The sequence below is a fragment of the Silene latifolia genome, chromosome 8 (genome assembly GCF_048544455.1).
Source record: "Silene latifolia isolate original U9 population chromosome 8, ASM4854445v1, whole genome shotgun sequence".
Classification (NCBI taxonomy): domain Eukaryota; kingdom Viridiplantae; phylum Streptophyta; class Magnoliopsida; order Caryophyllales; family Caryophyllaceae; genus Silene; species Silene latifolia.
Window position 1 is genome coordinate 112,577,047 of NC_133533.1, and position 16,976 is coordinate 112,594,022.

Genomic DNA, 16,976 nt, shown 5'->3' on the forward strand with positions numbered 1-16,976 from the left:
ATTTATCGTGGCGTCAATTACGTTTACTTGCAACGGAAGATGATAGTCCATGGTTATGTTTAGAAGATTTCAATGAGATTTTGTATTCTACAGAGATGAAGGGTGGGTCACATCCGCAATGGCAAGTGAACAATTTCCGTGATACAACGGATGAATGTGGTTTGCGCGATTTGGCCTTTGAAATATATAAGTTTACTTTTGACAATGGGCAGGGAGGAGATGCAAATAGACAGTGGCGGCTGGATCGTGCTATGGCTACGGTGAGTTGGTTTGATCTTTTTTCTAATGCGTGGAAGTTGAAATGGGCCAGGAATTCCCTGATAAATTTTTAGGGCGCCCTTAAATACATAGGGCGAACTCCACAGTCTGACACTTTTGCACTTTAATTTCCATACAGCCATGTGCGTGTAACATTCAGGTGCTATTTGGCCAAATTTTAAAAGTGTTTTTCTAACTGAAAAAGCAATAGCTTGGCCAAACACTATAGATTATGGTGTTTTAAAACTACTTTTGAAAAGATAAAAACTAATTATTTGCCCTCAAAAGTAAAAGTAGGTATTTGCTACTTCTACTTCTACTTTTAATCACAATGATTTCGATTTAAATCAAGAGTATCAGGAAGAATTCAATGAAGAAGATGAACTTTTATTGGAAGAAATAATATAGCTTAATAAAAAATATTATCTTAAACAATCTGAATAATTATGGTATATAGTAATTTAGGAAAAGTTTTAAATTTGATTTTTTGAATTTTGGCTCCCAAATTTGTAGAAAATCTAACTTAAAAAATATTCTATCTCATATTCAATCATTATTGCCACATGTCGTAATGTTACTCGCAGTGTATAGAATAGTCTATACACTGCGCGTTTGGTTAGAGAAAGGGTAAGGGAAAGGAAATTAGAAAGGGTAAGAGAGGGAAAGGTAAGGGATTACCTAAAACTTAACTAGTTGTTTGGTTACATCAAGAAAATGAAGTGTGGTGGTTTGTAGTTTGTTTTGGTGTACAGGTGGTGATTTAGGTGGGGTGGCGGTGGCAGTGGGGTGGCTGTGGTGGTGGTGATGGTGGCGTCATGATGGTTATGGAGGTGGTGTTGCAGTGGTGGTTTATGTGGGGTGGTTGTGGCGGTGGTTTTTGGTGGTGGTTTAGGACAAAAAATGTACTTCAAAAAAAATGTGACTACTTTGGATAAATGTGACTACTTTGGATAAATATTGACCATTTTTTATGACAAAAAAAATAAAGAGTATTTCAAAGTGGTCATTATTTTAGCAAAAATGTACGAATTATACAGGGTACCAAGTTATAATATGGTAAAACTGAACATATTTTTTTTTGAAGTAAACAGATGATGACATAATTGGAAAACGAGAGAATTGAGAAATTGGAATGGGAAATGAAAATAAAAACAAAAGTGACGTGTGGGGCCTGTAAGGCTGCAAGTAAACTAAGGTGTTGTTTGACCTTGTTTGTGCAAAATAGTTTTTCCATTTTAAAAGGAGTTTATTGATAAGTTACTTTTTGAAAAAGTTTTGGTTGTTTGGTCATACGTTTGTAAAAGCAGTTTCTTATAGAATTTATATGTTTGGCCTAACTATTTCAGCCAACTTTTTTTTTGTTTTCTGACTCTTTATGTGAAAAGTAGAAGTAGCAAATACCTACTTCTACTTTTGAGGGCAAATAATCAGTTTTTAGCTTTTCAAAAGTAGTTTTAAAACACCATAATATATAGGGTTTGGCCAAGCTATTGTTTTTTCAGTTAGAAAAACACTTTTAAAATTTGGCCAAACAACACCTGAATGTTACACGTACATGGCTGTATGGAAATTAAAGTGCAAAAGTGTCAGACTGTACATAAATCCAGTGTGCGAGGGAGTTCACCCCGTGTATTTAAGGGCGCCCTAAAAATTTATCAGGGAATTATACGGGGTACCAAATTATAATATTGTAAAACCGAACATAATTTTTTTTGGAGCAAGCAACATAACATAATTGGAAAACGAGAGAACTAGGAAATTGGAATGGGAAATGAAATAAAAATAAAAGTGAAGTATGGAGCCCTGCAAGTACACTGAATGTTACACGCAAGGCAACAGTTTTGGAGACCAGTTCAGAAACCAGCCTCCTGTGAGTGTTATTGCAAGGCCTTCATCTGTAGTTGTTACTCCTGCAGCTCCTTTTGGAGAGGAAATCTACCATGATTCTTCTCTTATTACAACAGCCACTGTAGTGCAGCAAGTTTCAAGGCTAAATCTATGGAGTTTAGCCGTTTTTATTTTTGTTTTTGCTGTTTTATTGTGAATTTTTAATCTATTTGTTTGAGTAATCGTGCTAGTTGAGCTAAATCTATGGAGTTTAGATGTTTTATTTTAATTTTGCTTTTTATTCTGATTTTTAAGTTAGAGTAATGTGTGCGGCTGGAATTACATAGTAAATCATGATTGTGTTTTTTATTTCTTTTAATTATGATAACGTTGAGCAATGTATAATTTCTCACTTTTATGTTTCTCGTTCTGTTTCAATTATGTGTTTGAATCGCCTTAGGGATACCGACATGTTTTCTTATTTTGATTTAGATTCTAGGAATCCCGACATATTATCTTGTTTAGATTTAGATTCGACATATTATGTTAGCTGATTGGCCTAATGGGTTCCTCGTATTTATCATTCTATCATAGTACAAGACTTGAGTTCGTTACAGCGCAACTCTAATGCTAAGGATGTTATCAGGTCATAGACTCATAGTAATCTCAAAGGTGGGAATGGTAAAGATTGGCACTGAGAATGTTAATTTATTTTCTTGAATAGGTTGCTTGAGTGCATCGGATTTAGAGTGCTCCTTGCTCTTTCGATTAGTAATATTCTGGTTTTATTGTTATAGTGCAGCATAAACTATGTCCGATCCGAAATAACATAATCTATGTCCGTTCCGAAATACTCAATGACAGTCTTCTCATCATAAATACCAGCCGACATGGATATCAATGAAACACGGTTCATAGCCGAGTCGTTTATGAGATCCACTATCAGGAATCAATTCCACACTGGCCTGTAAGAATTTAGCGCCTTGGGGACACTCGCCATCAAAAGGTCTCTTAGAAGAAACCCTCAAATTTGCTTCGACGATCAAGAAGGAACCTCTGGCTAAACACACAACAAGTTTCAACAATGGCAAACAAGAGCCAGATGTTAGGGCCGACTGTTGTGACTCACAATCCTCAAAATCATTGTCAAACAATGTAATTTGATAGTACTTCTTATCATATGAGGTTGAATACTCATATGTGGTATAGCGAGCCACAACTTTGCCATAAACATAGCCTGGTAAATGTTTACCACCAAGTTCCATTTTCAAAGCAGCACGTATTACATCAAAGAAAGCCGTGTAGTGCACCACAGCAAAACCCTGTTCACCACGTACAATAGAGCATAAACGCTTGTCAAGCCATGGCTTAATCACTTTACTGTCCCATTGCACAGTACCCATGCTAATTGTATCCCCAGTTTCAGCATCTCTGATATCCACAATTGCCAGGTAACAGCCCTCTAGATTGAAATCATAAAAAGCGGGGTCTTGAAGTTTTAGCAGTGCACCAGTTTCAGGACAAATTTGAGGATGGTTCTTATCTTTGGAAAAGGTCCAATTCCTATTCCAGGCGCCGAACGCGCTGATCTCCCCATAAAAACTGAAAGGCTTGAAATCCTTCCTATGAAGGACCACTGAAAACATTTCCAGCCAATGAACTGGACGTATTCTTCTCGGTATAGGGGGTCCTTGCCTCTCTTCCATTGCTTTCTTAGTCTCTTCAACATATGATTGATTCCAAGTCACTCGAACCCGAACGCGCCCCCCATGTGTTCCAACAAGGTCTTTCTTAAAACAGTCTTCGCTTCGGAGCTTGAACTCTAAGTTGTTGCTAGCAAATGATTCCAGGATGTCACCTTCGCAGTGAAACAAGTCCACCTCAATGACTAAAGATGAAGAGTAAGCTGGTAGAATCACAACCGATCTCGACAGTTGAATGAAACCACCTGATTTAACCTCCACAGCTTGTGAGGCTGACTTCTTAAACAGTAAAATCGGACGCCAATCTTCACCATTCGAAGCTTTGAGATCGCTATGACCTCTAACAGTTCCAAAAACATTAGCAACAACGCCGCCTCCACAATCCCTCTGGTCGTAATCGACACAATCAAGCTTATCATATGGCACTCCTATGTGTGTAGCATTAGCATTAGCTTTATCATTAGGATCAGCATCATTACTAAAGAGATCAAACTTGTCATCTTTACTAAAGAATAATACGTCAATGGTTACAGCAACAGCATACTGGATTATGGTATAATGTACGCGAGCAAAGATCATGTTATCCTCCTGGCTCTCAATTTCAATGTCATGGAATTCTTCGCATTCGTCACCGCTTTTATCCAAAATAATCTTTTCACAAGCAACAACCATGTTGTTAGCTCTCATGTCGAAAAGATGGACATCCAAGCAAATGTCCTTTGATGGTCCAATAATAGGAGTTGGGAACGGGGTGGTTAGCAACAATGGCTCATCAAAATGTACATATTCCGGGTTATCTTCATCTTTGTTGAAAAAACTAAAGAGTTCATTCTCACAACCATGACGAGTGTCGAGAACACGAATTTTGCCATACATCTCACACAATTTTGACTTGCCCACATTGTCAAGACGGTTACCTATGCTAATGGAGAGCACATCAACGAGAGGGTTGCATAGAATATGACCGTAATATGTCTCAGGTGCAGTTTGACTTTGGTCTGCTCGACCGCTGAATAAGCGCATCGTATCAAATAAACCTAAACAACAAAAAAGATATATCAACAGGAATAACATTCAACATATATATAGCCCACATACGCCGATACTGACTCATTCCTCAATCGACGGTTTGAAGTTTTAAATTCAACGGGAGTACTACTAAAGATTTAGAAAACCTATTAAAAAAAATCGACAGAATGAATTGAGTACTGAAAAACACATTAAAGATTTAGAAAACCCATTAAAAAAATCGACAGAGTGAATTGAGTACTGAAAAACACATTAATATCAACTGCGGTAACACAATTAAGAATTTTCTAGCACAATATAATCAAGTATTCAGATTTTTCTATCAAAAGATTGAATTTTTATCAAACCCAGAAAATTGGAACTTTATAATAGCATAAAACTCCCATCATTAATGATGGCTCTGAGGCACTAAAACCATGTCAATTAGGGTTTATATAATTACCTTTGCTAATTGTATTGAAAATCAATTTCGAAGCATGGTTGGTGCTAACAAATCCATATTCGAGATTATTATTACAAACAATTAAATTACGTTTAGGTTTCAACGCACAAAATCATCGATGATAAATTCAAAGCATCACAATAATTTTAATATAGTATTGAAAAGCACAATCAAAACTACAGGAATCATCCAGAATTAATTACTAGTAGAAAAGAGTAATTCAGAAGAAATACCTTGTAAAATCGCGAACGCAAAGCAAAGATTTTCCTCCCAATAAGCTATGTCCGAACCGAAATAACACAAGCTATGTCCGAACCGAAATAACACAAGCTATGTTATTTTGGATCGGACATAACTTATGCCACACTATAACAATAAAACCAGAATATTACTAATCGAAAGAGCAAGGAGCAATCTAAATCTCATGCACTCGAGCAACCTACTCATAACAATAAAACTAGAATATTACTAATCGAAAAAGCAAGGAGCAACCTACTCTAAATCTCATGTCTAATTCTCTTTCAAAAAAGGCGGCCACACTATAAACAATAAAACCAGAATACTACTAATCGAAAGAGCAAGGAGCACTCTAAATCTCATGCAGTCTAGCAACCAACTCAAGAAAATAAATCAACATTATGGAAGAGATCCTCGGGTTCCGTGGATCTTACACCAAGTATTCTCGGGTAGGCTTACGCGATGAGACCATGAAGGTTGGATTTTGGGCTCTTATGTGGAGTTTGATGAGCTTATTGGAAGGGAATAATTATTTATCCGACTTCCTTACCGTGTGTGTAAATCTATTTGAGCCCGCGAGATACCCGATCATTGGTCGTCAGATAATCCAATATCCCTATTTGTATGATCATATATCACGCAGCTTTATTGAACTTATTTACGGGTGGGATACATTGAGTGGATTGGTCATTGACTGTCAAGGTGATGGGAAGATAGAACTTGTACAAAGATGACCATACAAGTGTATGGAGATGCTGGATACACTTGTCCGCGAGATACTCAAGTATCTATGTCAGCCTCTCCAGCATCTCCAACAAAAATGATCATACAACTGTTTTTAATGAAAAAAATCAAAGACAACAACAATAACAATATTCGTGGCAAAATACTAATAAACATATCAATATTAATGACAAAATACTAATAATCCGTGGTAAAACTTTAGTATATATTGTGGATATATACATAACACAATACACTTTGACGATATAGTATGCTAATATATGTATTGATTAATATTTTTTAGGGTTATTTAATGTCAATACTCTCGACTATATGAGTGCTGCTCAAAATACTCTAACCTTTATTTTAACTATGAATAAAACCAACTAATGTCTCCCTTTACTTTGATTAGAATTGGTGTTTTGTTAACCTGTTCTAGCAAGTAACATTTTTTGCTGGCCCACTTTTTTCCCATTTATTTATTAGTCTTCATCTTTTTCCTTCATCATTTTTTTCCTTTTTCAATTTTCATCTTCTTTCTTTATCCACTTTTTTTTTTTTTCCAAATTCCATTTCAACTTTAAATAATTGTGGAGCATTAACATGACATGTCAGTAGGATCAAGCAAATTAATTCACTTAATCACTCAATTGCCTCAAGTATTCTTTTTCGTCAGGGAAATACTCCAACATTTCATTCTTGGTCACACAAACAAAATCATCGTGTGAAGGCTACGTGTTCACTTTGCTTTTGTCATGTCCTGATGCAATCATTGCATATATTCTTCTTTGAATAAAAAATTATTGCATCAAACAAGTTGGACATTCTCGAAATGTCAAAATGTCGAGTGTGATGTATAATCAGTTCATTCTAAATAAAATCCCAACCAAAAACAAAATAAAAAATAAATATCAACTTGATATATATAAAACCACTCCTAATTCCCAGTTTATAATCAGGACGACAATCCAAACATGAGTTTTATAGCGGGTAGATTGGCGGGCAAACAAGCTGCCTACTTTTTCGAAGAATCCGAACATGCGGTAACTCGCCTAGCCCAGTAAAACAATAAGAACCCTAAATCCCCCACTTCCAAACCCTAATTCCCCAATTTCAAACTCTAATTCTAATTCCACCGATGAATCTGCTAATGTTTTACCAGATTGTACAAAAGTAAGAGAAGACTAATTTAAGAAGTGTTGGAGAAGGCTAATAAATTTAATGGGGATTGGGTGAAAATGCAGGAGAAGTAATCAGAGAAAAGAAAAAGGAGAAGTTAAAAGAGGTGTTAAAAGAAAATGTACCTGCTAAGCAGGTAGCCGGTTGATGTAGAGTAATATAAGGGAAGATGGGTAATTGTTGGTTTTATTGGTAGTTAAAATAGAATTTAGAGTATTTTGAGCAGCACCCGTATACTTCATAGTATTTCCGTTAAATAACCCTATTTTTTATTCTTACGAGAGCATTTTGTCCTCATAGCCCAATGCGATTGGATTTGCGTAACACACTAACGTGTCAGCATAGTTAATCTCGTGAATTTCACGGGTAATAGAACTAGTAAAACAAATTAAATAAGTTTCTAACCAAAATTTTAACAGAATAAACAATAAAATCGAAATCTTATAACGAAAGGGAAAGAAACATACGAAGCGGAGAAAGCGATCAAAACCTGCATAAACAAGAACGAAAATCAGTAGTTAAACTGGTTGATAGAGAATTTAACAAATTAAACAAGTGGGCTTTGATAAACTTATTCAGAGAAGGAACAAGATCTAAAACCAATTTCTTAGTGGTTTGTGTTAATTTGTTTGAGATACAGAGGTATCTTATCCTTGGCCGTGAACTATTTCTGCTTCCCTTTGATCATATATTCCTATCTACAAGTTTCGCTGAACTTCTAAATCTTTGGAAGAAAGTGAGCAAATATGTGATTGATTGTCAATTGGATAAGAAGAAAAAATCGTAATGAAAATTGAAAAGATTACGGTACAAGTCTATTCAGATGATGAAGTATTACAATACGAGACTTTACAAAAGAAGATGTGCATAAATTGCTGGGTATGGCCAAGTGTGACACTGATTGTTGATGAGGCATGTTCAGGCATGTTGATGAGGCAGAAGATCTACTTATCATTATGTAATTATAAGGTGGTATAACTTGTATCTCTTATCTTGTGTTTTATGTTAATGCGGATGAATGTGCCCCAAACTGATCAATATAAGCAATCTTAATTCCCATAAATATATGTTTGCCACTTAAGATTATTACCAAACTTAGTTTTGAAACAAGGCGGCACATGTCTATTAAACTTGAAATGGATTGCAAGTATTGGAATTGGAATTTTAAGTTCTTTTTTTGAAGGAATGAGACTAGCTGAGTAGTTGGTGTTGAAATCGCTTTCATCATATTTCCTATTTTCCTATTTTCATTGATGTGCATACGAATTAGTATTTGTTTTTGCACTAGTTTAGTTGTCGCTTTTTTTGCATCAACATTTGCAATTTTGTCCCTATCCCTCTCTTTCTCAAACTCTAGGCTTTTCCAATTTTTGTGTTTATTCGAACAAACATAAGTGATAATCAACAAAAAAGGACGATAATTAACAATAACACTATGGAGCGTTTCGAAAAAAATGAGTTCAACTTATGGTTCTCATATGTCACAATAATGATCAACAATTGTCGCGGATGCGTCGACAATTTCTTTTAATTAAGTGTTTAAGAGAGCTGCTAATAGATTACTACATATGAAGGTGAGCCATAATTTCTCAACAATTTTGCTTATGGTGAATTGTGATGGAGATAAATATTCAATACTTCTACTATGAAATGTGTTAGCATCAACCAAGTACACATTTATTTTACTCGATTCACTACGCCAAATATGACCATCAATAACGAGCGTATCACAACGGTTTAATGCATATAATAACGACACTTAGATTACCGTTTTCCAAATATTGGCGGAAACCTAGACCGCGCTAATAAGAATAATGGTTTCCCTCAAAAACCGTTGTTATTATACAGTGACACCGGTTGTTTAATAAACCGTTATAAAAAACGTTTTAACGGTTTCCAAAAACTCGTTATAGAATCACCCTTATCAACGGTTGTTAGACAACCGTAACCAGTTTAGGAAAACGCCGTTTCGAAAACCGTTTCTAAATTAACACCAACAACGGTTTTTGGTACCTGTTGTTATGTTATAGCTACGGGTTTCTTGTAACCGTTATCATTTTCTATTATGAAAGAACGGTTCCTCTTTACCCGTTGTTATTTATCATTTACGGGTTAAATATAACCGTTGTAAACTTTTTTTCAATGTTTAATATTCAACCAATGCATGTATGATAAATAATGAACCGTTGCATGCATTGTTTGGTTTGACCATTATTACTATCCGTCCATTATTATATTCACACATGCATACATATTTTCCTATAAATATCACTTATACTGTGATCAATGAACCATATCCACCAATTCAAAGTGCAATTAATTCTAGCCTATAATTTAATTAAAAATATTACACTTCGATCACCATGTCGTCGTCGTCTTCTACACCCGCTGAATCACAATCAAATACCCTCTATGTCCATACTATTACCTGTATTATACACAACCTTCCAATCAAATATGATGACAATGGTAAGGCTTTTTCGAGAAGTTTTACTTGGATGAGAGATATGCTTCGTCAAGATGGTTATACGAAGTTACGAACGTTAAAAAGGTCCACCCAGATTGGGCTAAAGATCGTGGTTTTCTTGGTTACACAATGATCGAGTTTGAAGGTTTTGGGAAGAAGCTGGACTCTTTTCGTCAAGCGAGAAAACTCCAGGCAAGATACGATACGAGGATCATGATACTGGGAAGAAAAAATATTATACGGATGATGGGTTACAAGCGCAATATTTATGGATTGCAACCGATTGTGACATTAATCTATTAAGAACATATCGGCACTATATTGATACTGTGCCTCGTTCATGGGAGGCGAAACAAGTGCCTCCTAATGATCCACATATAGAATTCCCAATATTTATCTCAATCATAGGGGAATTACAAGATGATTAATTATTATTATTCTAATTAATATTATTGAAACCGCGCGTCATTTAATTTCTTGTTATATATGTTTTTTTCTTAAATATGTGTGGTAGAGTATTTTATTTTCTAATTATTTATTGCAAATTACGTAGGTTTAAAATATTTGTTAATAAGTCAACTTTTACATTTTCTCATGACTACAGATTCGTGGCACCTGATGGGTTCTCTCTAAAGATGCATGGAGATACATATGAAGATCACATCTATAAAATTGCTCAACTGTTGACGACGCCCAAAAGCCTATGGTTTGCCCCATACATCGGTATGTATAGTACTTTATTATAATGAATCACGATTCTATTCATTTATTAACACGCTTACATGCATGTATATGAACTAACAGTTCAATTTTCAATATTTCATAGCAACCATTAGCTGCTAGTGGCAATCAATGTGAGAAAAAGTATAGTGTACTGGATTGACTCTTGCGAACATGCTCCCTCTGAGAAATTTATAAAGATGATAAATGAGTAAGTTTACAACCTTGTATTATAATGTCATTTGTTATTGTATGACCTTTGAAGATTAGGCTCCTTTTAATGCCCCATCAATATTACTGAGCCAAATGCTAATTATAGTTTCCTGTATATATTTATGAATTAGTGTGTTTCGAGCAATTAGAGCATTAAGTCCAACTATTGTCCGGATAAAAGTAAGTGTATTCTTAATAATTACTCCTATCATTTAATTTATGTTTATTCGAGAGGTTGATCTAATTTAGCTTATTTGTATGTGATTTATATAATAGTCTCCTATACAACCAGACGACAAACAATGCGCCTTTTACTGTTGTCGGTCCATGTGGGAGATTATCACCAGAAAATATACCAGCATAGAATCACCGGTTAGTGTGTTTTAATAACTATTTCAAACATAATTTGGTTTTAATTCTGTGTAATATTCCACTTATTCTGTCTATTTTGATTAGGTATATTTTGATTTGTAGTTCCCACTTTCAATCAACAAAAACCCAACCTATTCGAACGAAGACATCGCCGACATGAGAAATAAGTGGCCCCCTTATTTTTCTTTCATTAACGGAGTGTCAATAGTCCGCTCATTATCTATGTGTGTATATAGAGCGATGTGTATTTAGTTTTGGTCACCCTGTTTATAATATTTTGATGCTGGGTTGAATAGATCAATCTGTGTAATATTCTGATGATGCAGGATTGAATTTTTGCAATGTCAAATTCTTTGAAATGCTATTTTGCGATAGCATTTCAAATGAACACACATCGCAAAAATTAGCATTTCAAAGAAATTCTTTGGAACTCGCTAAAACAATTTTTTTTTAAAAAAAAAATTTATAAATTCGATTACGGTTAAAAATAAAACCTTGGTCAATAAATATATTGACAACGGTCACATTTACATAGAAACCCGTTGACATATTCATCCATAATGCTACGGCCAAAAATATAATATAACGAAACAAAATCGTTGTCGAATTCATGACATTTAGAACGGTTTAATAAGCATAAACTGTTGTCTTATTTAATATTTTACAACGGTCTTGTTTCAGTAAAACCACAGTTTCAATACTATAGACAACGGTTTTTAAACCGTTCTTAATATTGTATTACGTTTATTTTAATCCGTTATTTACATTTTATAACGGTTTCGCCTTTTTAACAACCGTGGTAACATATTAACAACGGTCGATGTAATGACGGTTCCGTGTTTTGTATTACAACGGTGTATTACCTTATCTAACCGTTGTTGCTCCTATTATAATCAGGACTGAAATCCGTCATTAAATTTTTGAGTGGTTTTCGTCAGTGTCTTGCCATTAACAAAATTGGTAAGCGGGTTGTCGTTGATTCCTTATATGCAAATGATGTTCGAGCAGAGAAAGTGTTTGTTTCTTCTCACCAAAGTCAGGAAGTTGTTTCTTGTCACCAACATCAAGAAGCTGGAATGGTGGAGAAGATGGACGCGACAATAAATTGTGCATCGTCGTTATGTTCTGGAATTGAAGAGAAAGGAAAGCGGCCCTTGTCATTTTCGGCTTCGCCTCGTGGTTGTGATCCTATTAGCTCGCTAGATGTGCCTATGGCTTCCAATAGTAGCAGTGCGCCTGATGACAATGACGCCTCGAATGATACAAAGGTCTGTTGTTCTTCCTCCTCTACTGACTCAACATCTCATCAATTCCGCTACACCAACAGGAAGCAACCTCATAATACACTATATCTCTCATCTCAAGATTATAATAATTTGCTACATGGCACAAATTTGGGATTCTACCACCCAAGGTCCATGTCTTTTATGAGGGTTCGTCCCCTCATCTCTAAAACCATCCAGACGGGAACTCCCCATGACGACTTTTATGGGACAGCAGTACTTCCTACTTCTTCTCCTACCCCGGAGAACTTTTTAAACATTAGTACGGTTGAACCGACTGAAAGTGTTGAGTTGCTCAAAGAGGAGGCCGAAGTACAGGTTGATAAGAAGACACGTCTTAATTCAGACTCTCCCTATCCTACTAAGATCTCATTGATTCAGTTTGAGTTTGCGACTGTCAGGGATCTTTCAACTACTAAAGGGGGACCTACCAGGGACCGTTATCAAACAAAAGGTTGCAAGGATCGCGCTTTTGCCACTTCAGCGAAAAGATCTATGGTTTCAGCTTCTTTTTACAGGTACTCCCGCACTGCTGTTACCGCTATGAAGATGAAGCGGAAGGATGTCCATTCTATCGAGTTTGACGCCCATTACCATCCACCGTTCAAGAGAACTCGTCTTGTTTCTTTGATTGGAACTACTTGTACTTGGGTAACACGCAGTTTTGGGGTTGCTAATGCCCCTTTATTTGTACCTTAATGTACATCCGATGTATGTTTCTTTCTCTCGTCACCCTCCAATCTAAATGTCTCTCACCCGTTTGCGTAAGTTTGACTATGTTTGATTCTCTAATTAGTTAAAAAATGTTCATAAATTATTCAAAGTACAGAGCCAAAATATACTCCTATCATTGTATTTGTACATGAGACTTTTTTGATTTTATTTTTTTTGTGAATTTGGGTAATGCCAAAACTATAGCACAAAGCATTGCAAACTGTCATGTCACATTATCTTGAATGGATAATGACCCTACCTGAAAATCTGAAATTATTTAAGAAAACAAATAAACCAAGGACAGGTGGTAAACTGCTAGCCAAGTGACCAACCTAATTGGCCTACTTAGAATATTATTCCCACTTCTTAATCGACTTAGTCTTATGTAAGACGATTTTACACAAAGATAGTGTAAAAATTGTTACGACATGGACCCATTTTATGATAAACTTATGTAAAGCCGCCTTAATGTTACTTCAGTCTCTGATATAGGTTTTGTTTCATGATTGAGCTTTCACTATCTTAATTCTCAATTATTGGCTGTTCTTCATTTTAATCATATTTCATTTCTTAATTAAAAAACACTGAGCTGTTTTCAGGGTTTTTGGAGCCAATGACTCTTTATGATTCCTTCACTGCTTGGATCAACAGCTTGCTTGCTTGCATCGGGTATCTCCTTTTTTTTATTCGTTTTCTTTTTCTATTTTGAATGAAAAGTAAGAAACTTTGATTATCTTTAGTTAATTTCAGTACTGTTTTCTGTGTTTGAGGCGCATGTCTTTGTTTCATGCCTTGTCGAGTTGTCGCCATAAGCTGATTTTTGTATTTCTTTTTCTATTTTGAATGAAAGGTAAGAAATTTTGATTATCTTAGTCAATTTCTGTACTGTGTTCTGTGTTTGAGGCGCATGCCTTTGTTTCTGGTTTACGTATTGCTTACAGTGAGGTCTTATAGCATTCATATCAAGTTCCTGGTTTACGTATATGCTTACTGGTATATTCATTGATCAGTTTGGAGCCGAGCAGTAGCTGGCTGCGACAATCTGCTGGTGAACCTCGTATTAACGATCATCAATGCATAGAACAACATTGCCAGGGACAGTTTGGCTGTGCACACGGTTTTTCAGAATCGTTTTGGAGTAGTAGCACTGGTGATCTAGCATATGCATTTTCCGTTTCACAAAGAAGCATTTCTTCGTTGAGTACTTTGAATCTGAGTTTTCATTCTGATATGATTTCTGGTAGGACAAATTCACGTAATGATTATGTAAATCACGGTAAGTCAATATTACGCTTTTCACTTCAACTACTTACTGATGTTCAGTACTTATTTTTTACATTCAGTACTTTTCATTGTTTGTAGGTCTTCGTCTTTGGAATCAAACTCGTCTTTGGTGGGTTGGAGGTATAAAATCCTCAAATGAAGTTCGTCTAGCTCAAGAACAAGCGATCAGGTGTCTTATTTTATTTTCTGAAGCCTGTAATATGAGTTGCTTGTGTGAATTGTGATTTCAAATTGCTGGTGTCAGAGTCACAATTATCATTGCATATAGCATTTTACCGTCTAAATGCTACTTATGACAGCTTGCTTAGCTCAAAGGAGCGCTTTCGTCGTCCCATCCCCTTGTCCGTAAGTTCTTTCTGTCCTGATTGGTTTATGAACCGCGGTTTCACTATGCCTAGTTCTCCCATTTTGGTGCTTACTGTTGCATTATAAATGGCAGGAAATGGTAGACTATCTGGTTGAAGGATGGGAGCAGGAAGGGTTCTACGACTGAAAATAGATCGTGCAGGCGATAGTGTTTGGTTATTACTTGAAGCGGTGTTGGAGTCATTGGTCTGGGTCATTTGGAGACGGTCTAGAATGCGTATATCTGAAACCTTATCCGGTTATCCCGTTTGTATTGTTATTCAATAGGAGTGTTTGGGATCCGGAAATACTAGTACAAGCATGACCAATTGACCACTGAGAGTCTGAGACTGGTTAAGATGGGCTTTGTACACTATCAAATGGGCTTAAAATGATCTCTTAGGCATATATATTACCGTTGCAGCAATTTGTGTTACCGTTAGTATAATTAACCCGTTATAAGTTTAAGACATATATTTCCGTCTTAAACGCAGGATTTGGCTATATGTTGAGCTTATAGGTGGCAAACAATGACACGACAAGAAATCCGAAACGAAATTAACGGGTTTGAGTTGAGCCTTAATGACCCATTTATGTAAGTGGGTCGACACGAACACGACACAAGGTTTAATTGGGTCGGGTTTGAGTTGAGTTCTCTAAACACGAACACGGCACAAATGACCTATTTACTAAATTAATTCTATTTTTTCTTGATTTTTCATGGTATAAATATACTTACACCTTTTAAATATAGACAAACACGAAAACACAACACGAAATTAACGGGTTAGAATTGAGACTTGACGATCCATTTATGTAGGTGGGTCGACACAAACATGATACAAAATTTAATTGGGTCGGGTTTGGATTACTTGAACCGTTTATGAAAAAGATTAATGGATGCTTTGTATTCAATCAAAAGTTTAGTTAAATACACAAAGGTTAGCCTATAATTAGGGAAGCTAATCACTAGAAACTAGGAAACAAAATATCCCCGTCCGCATATCCTTCACACAAAAACCAAAAGGGTCAAACTCAACGGTGACTTGATTATCAGTTGTGAATTTTCTAACGGAAACTAGATTTTTGACTAATTGTGGAGAATAAAGGACATTTTTAAGGACAAATGGGGGATGTGGTTTGGGAATAGTAGCCTGACCGCAACCCGTAATTGGGATAGAGTGGCCATTTCCGACGATGATACCGTTATTAATACTCGAATTAACAAAAGACGAGAGTTTACCTGGATCCGACGTCATATGCGAAGTTGCTCCAGTATCCATTACCCAAGGTTCCGGAGGACCAAGTCCCAACGTATACATCGCAGCAGCAATATCCGTCTGAGAAGGACCCTCAGTCGCGTGAGCCCGAGCCGGTCTTGGACCAAGGATACCTGGCTGCGATCGAGCCTGAGTATTCGGCCTAGCAGAATATGGGCACAGTGGGTAGCCCCATGGGGAAGTGGGCCACGACCACGACCCATAATCAGCAGGCCACTGCATTTGCGCAGGAGAGATCAGAGGGGCAGCAACAGGAGTAGAAACAGGGGTTGTGATAGGCGCGGAGGCAGCGGGTTGAGACTTACCATTATTGCCTTTGCCACCTTTACCTTTCTTCTTGCCATTATTTCCATTGCCACGACCGCCTTTGCCGGTGTTGGGACCCGAGTTCTTGGAGGGAATTGCCTCCGTCACTATCAGCCGAACCCCGTGCATACATAGCCGCACTGCCAGTGGCGGCTTGTTTAGCGAAACTGGCCTCCTCAAGAGTAAGCATCGACCGTGCTTGATAAAATGCAGGGAGCGGGTCACGTTGACGGATAATCGTTCCGACATTCTAATAAGCCTCGGTGAGACCGGAAACCAATTGGAGGACCAATCGACTGTTAGAAACCGGAGCCCCTACATTCTTCAACCGATCCACCAAAGATTTTAGGCGCTGACAATATGTCGAAGCCGATGAGAAATCAGACATCTCAACGTGAGAAAACTCTTGTTCGAGGGTGACAGCGCGCGAGTTTTTGTTATCTTGAAAAATATCGGCGAGACGATTCTATGTAGCCATGGCGGTGGTATCAGTCTCGACGATAGTTTCCAAAAGTTTAGTGGTTTCGGTAGAGTAAATCCACTGAAGGACCGTCGCATCGAGGGTTTCCCATAATTCCTTCTCATCGTCAGTAA

At 36.7% G+C, this 16,976-nt stretch overlaps 1 protein-coding gene across 1 annotated transcript; it reads left to right on the forward strand.

Annotated features, from left to right (window-relative positions):
* Positions 1-13,467: 13,467 nt before the first annotated feature.
* LOC141597409 (uncharacterized) lies at positions 13,468-15,232 on the forward strand. Its single transcript, XM_074417867.1, has 6 exons — positions 13,468-13,659; positions 13,767-13,836; positions 14,178-14,443; positions 14,530-14,620; positions 14,751-14,796; positions 14,891-15,232. The coding sequence occupies exons 2-6, from the start codon at positions 13,781-13,783 to the stop codon at positions 14,942-14,944; spliced, it is 513 nt and encodes a 170-aa protein (XP_074273968.1). The 5' UTR covers positions 13,468-13,659; positions 13,767-13,780; the 3' UTR covers positions 14,945-15,232.
* Positions 15,233-16,976: the final 1,744 nt, after the last annotated feature.